Source organism: Lactuca saligna, chromosome 1 (genome assembly GCF_052625555.1).
Source record: "Lactuca saligna cultivar CGN05327 chromosome 1, ASM5262555v1, whole genome shotgun sequence".
Taxonomy (NCBI): domain Eukaryota; kingdom Viridiplantae; phylum Streptophyta; class Magnoliopsida; order Asterales; family Asteraceae; genus Lactuca; species Lactuca saligna.
In genome coordinates, this window is record NC_136417.1 from 37,584,755 (window position 1) to 37,589,699 (window position 4,945).

Here is a 4,945-nt window from a genome sequence, read left to right on the forward strand (position 1 = left end):
CCGACAAAAATATGGAGTGCAAACCCTAACTCCAATCTCCGCCAGGGAGCAAGTTATCAAATGCTTTGAATCCATTTAAATATTGTAAGATATGTATATTAAGTGGTTCATAACTGGACATATTCCTTCTATGTGCATTACGGTAGCATTTTATGGAAGAGGCGATGAAAGGGAGTAGTTCATCAGTGGCCGGTGACAACAGGATTACTAGTGGAACCCTGAAATTTTTTGGACAAAAACCTTTGGACAAAAATCATATATTTTTTACAACCACATGAACCATTTTTGCAATTTTGTGTTATCAAAAATTTCATTTTTTATGTAATAAGGAGTGTAGTATGGTTTAACAATTTCTAATAGTTTTTTTTTTTTTTTTTTAAATTAACTAATTTATACATATCTATCTAATTTTCTCTATAAACCCCCTCATTTAATTAGTCATTTTTAAACAAACTTCATATATTAAATAATTATAAATATTATAATAAATTGTTTTAAAAGACATATATTACAATACACCGTTTAAAAAAATTAATAACTCATGGTTATAAAAAAGCTTGAAGATATTATATAGTCGTTATTAATAAAATGTCATTAAATACTTAATAGAAATAAATAATTAGTAAATAAATATGTATTAAAACTTTTGAAACTAAAACATAATTGAAAGGTTAAAATGAATTATGATTAAAGGATGTGGATAAATGTTCATAACACAAAAATATATTGAACACTTGATATATATTGAGTGTATGATAAAAAGAATCAAATAAACTATGTGTTAAGTGTTACAATGGTATTAACTAGTCAATAAAAAAATCAATAGTAATAAGCTATAAAAATCAACATTGGAGATGCTCTTATACCGACTGTCTCTATGAAAATCTTAAGTTGCGAGTTTTTGTCATAACTCTAAAAATTGTCTGTAAAAAGACTAAGGGGTGTTTGATAGTCTAAGACCAAATCAGATCAAAGTAGCATATGTCCAACATCGAGTAAAAGGGTATATGACCAAATCAAAGGCAAAAAATATGATATCAAATGGTCTATTGAGTCAGCATGGATTATGTCCGACAAAAATTATTATATGATATGTATATCAAGTTAAATTAATATATTTAAATGGTATATAACTTTCTCCCTAGTTCGTTGCAAGAGGGCGGTTTTTTAATGACATAGTTGTTTTAAAAGTATATATCTAACTAATAAAACTGTAAAATAGGAACAAGAAGAAAAAGATGTTTAGGTGGGATGAAATTGTTGCGTGGATTTTGTTTTGTATGAAACAATTTTATGTTACTAAAAAATATTTTAAATAATTTTTTACGTGAATAGTATTGATGTAAATTTGATTATCAAATTACATGAGAATGGATTTAAAAAAGTATAAAATTTGAATTAAGAATGAAACAAAAATGTTTCTCCAATAGTAAAACCTCTTCAAAATGAACTTTCAGATACCACAATGCACGGAACACATATATGCACCTTCTTGATTTTTTACAACATAAAAAATTATTGTTTTCAAATTGAAACAAAGTCTAATATCAATAGAGCATTATTAGATAAAAATATTGTGAAACATCCCTTTTTAATAGCATACTTAAATCTATAATGGGGCAAAGATGTGTTATTTTCGTTGTTACTATCAATCAAATAAATGATTTTTTTTTTCTCAACAGGAGATGTCATGGATGCGCAACTCGCAGGCCTTTGACTTTGAGATTTCAGAACAAATGTCATTATCGCGGAACTTGAATAGGAAAGGGTGAACAATATTGTATAGATCAAGCATCAGTATTATATCAACTTAATTACTCTTTATTGTGGATAAAATAAAAAAATAAAAAAATAAAAAAGACCACATTAACTGCTATTTGCTTTTTTTGCATTCCTAGCGAGATGGTATGGAAATCTTCTGAGGACGCCATGCCTTGGGTAGGATTGTATGTTTGCGTAGCTTCTCTAATGTGCACTCTTGCAATGGCAGCCGATGCCTTCCAAGGCTTTCGACAATGGAAACTCTGGTTTCCGTGCAGATTTTTCACTATCAATGCTGCTTCCATCACACTGATATCAATTGCAATGAAGCTACCCGTGGATCTAAGCACCGACCTATCTGAGGATCTTGCAACAAATGCAAAGTTTGTGGGTATCATTTTCTTCATCACCATGTTAGCCAACTTTCTTCCTTCTTTAGGGCTTATGAATGATAGGGAAGTTCTAATGAACATCGTAGCCTTGGGTATTCTCATAATTACCATTGCTGTAAATGTCTTGATCCAGTTGATTACATCTCGGCGGCATTACATAATGTCAGCAGAAATCCTTATATTTTTATTTTCCCTTCCATGGCCATTTTCTGTAGCTTTGACAATTTCAGCATCTAGAAAGATTTTACAACACCGGTACAAGGAGTTGCACAGATTGGCTTCAACTCATCAAGAGACTAGCTTCTCGTGTAAGGGACTCAAACGAAATGTTAAAATGTATTGGATGATGGCAGAAACTGGTAACCCCCAATTTGCAATTGCTTCTTCCCAGGTTTCTTCTGCTTTTGGGGTTCTATGCGCTATCTGTGCTTGCATTTTATTTACTGATTTGATAGCTATGTTTGTTGATAAATCGAGATTTGATTATGGAAAATCAAATTATAAATGGTCAATCGACGTGATTGTTATTGTGCAATCAGTTGGGGCGATAGTAGGTAGTATCGCACCGATTTTTAGATGTTTGACTGCCACAACTCATTTCAACCTCTCCACGAAATGGATCAAGAACCATCTAAACGTTTTCAGAGTGGAGAAGCACCTGATCCAAATGCTGCAGCTGTGGAAACGCAGCCATGTTCCTTCATATATCCCTGGATGCCATTGCAAAAAGATTTTCCGTAACATCAGATACTTGATATTGAATATCTGTATCGCATTTCAGATAACAGTTGCAGTTATATGCAACGCAACATGTCTCATTCCCAGATCTTTTCTGATCTTACTTTCTTATAGTTACTATTTCTGCAAATCATTGCTGAAAAAGTCTATGAGAGAACCAGATGCATCTAACAGCGATATGAGATCAGACATGCAAGATTATTATCGTTACGCCCTACAAATTGAACCGGAGGCAAAGCTTTCAAAGAGAATATTAGGAAACACCCTCAATTCTATAACTCTACTTCTTCAGGAGACCACAAAGAAAGAGCCAAGTAATCTTATGAAGTTACTCAAGAAATCTACAGGATTCTATGGAGTATTAAAGTTCGATAATGACCAAGTCCCAGCTTTACATGCAAAAGATATTCAGAATTGCTGGAGCCTAGTAGCAGTGACATTAACAGCCATTGCGCTTGCTCTTCCTAACATTGCAAACGGCCACAACAAGGGTTTACTTGACAGCATGAGGGAAGGCCTCCAGTTTGTAAGACATATCGAACAAAACCTCAATGAAAACGATGAATTGGTCAAGACCAGAAAAGCAGCTGGACGAGTGTGGACAGATGTTGAAGTATACTGCAGGTGGCTACAAATTGATCTTAAAAACAAAGCTCGTAGAGGAGACACATCAAAGGAGATTCTTGAATGGTTGGGTGATGAAGCAAATGAAATTGTGAAAGACTTCCTGAATATCAAAAATGGTATTCAAGATCTTTCACATCGTAAGTTGATTGCAGCAATTTCTATGTACAGAATCAGCCGAACCATACTGCTCCACTGCAATGAGCAAGAAAATTGGCCAATAGATGAGGAACTTTTTAAGTGGATATCAAACATAATTGCGGATCTGCTATGTGCTTGCTTTACCAACTTACCCCGTGTCATAACTATGAAGTGCCATGAAGATGTAATAGAGAAAAGGGAAGATAGCATCCGAACTGCAGCTCAGCTTCTTGGTAGATCCAAAATGATCCTGAAACTTCTCAAAGCACGCCAACTTCCCAACTTAGACATCGACTCAATGGGGTACATTGATAAGTGGCATGCATTATCAAAGAGTCAGATACTGAATGATTCAGCCAAAATTCATTCAGCTTTTTCAAGTTCTAATGAATCTTTGGTAGCAACTATTATTTGACAAGTGTTTGTGTGACTGTATCTATTTATTGTATACTCGATAAATCTACCCTTGCTTCTTATGGTTATATATATATATATATATATATATATATATATATATATATATATATATATATATATATATATATATATATATATATATATATATATATATATATATATATATATATATATATATATATAAGAATTAACTCATCATTAGTTTGGTACTTGTTACCAATCGTATTAGTGTGATTTGTGTCAAATCTTCTCGCTTTTAGGATTCTTATGTTCTTATATATCCTTACTATGCGAATATCCGTATGTTGCGTAGAAACACATATATAGTTGAAGTCTTTAAACACATATGTTTTTTTAAATATAACAATAACGTTGTTGTTAAATTTGATATAATAATTTGTATATTAAATTGATATAATATATTGATTATTTTGAATTATATGATAATATATACATCTATTATAACTGCATAATCTCAATCGTTTGAATGACTTCTATCCGCAAGTTACACATAAATAATTAAAACTAAATATCATATATGGTTTAATGTTTTTTATAGTTGTTATTGTTAATTATTTTTTAAAAAATTATTTGCTTAATGTTTTAATTTCTATCATTATAAATATTTAAAACATCTAACATTGTTTGTTGATTTTAAAGGTAACAATGTAATCATATATATAGTTATTTTTAACTATTTTTATTGTAAGTTAGTTTAAACTACTTATTTGTAGACTTTTAACGATTATAAAAATATCTTTAGGAAATATTTTAGTTAAATTGATATTACAATTTAATTTTTTCATTTATTAATACAATTTATCGTTTTTAACTATTTACAAAATTTTATTTGGTTTTTTAAGTAGAACTGA

The 4,945-nt window shown here is 30.9% G+C and overlaps 1 protein-coding gene across 1 annotated transcript; it reads left to right on the plus strand.

Annotated features, from left to right (window-relative positions):
• The first annotated feature begins 1,902 nt into the window (after positions 1-1,902).
• Positions 1,903-4,071, plus strand: LOC145004972 (uncharacterized). The gene has a single exon (XM_078964007.1). The coding sequence runs from the start codon at positions 1,903-1,905 to the stop codon at positions 4,069-4,071; it is 2,169 nt and encodes a 722-aa protein (XP_078820133.1).
• The last annotated feature ends 874 nt before the right edge of the window (positions 4,072-4,945 follow it).

Coding starts and splice junctions, on each gene's coding strand:
- LOC145004972 (XM_078964007.1), top strand. CDS start 1,903: ATGGTATGGAAATCTTCTGAGGACGCCATGCCTTGGGTAGGATTGTAT.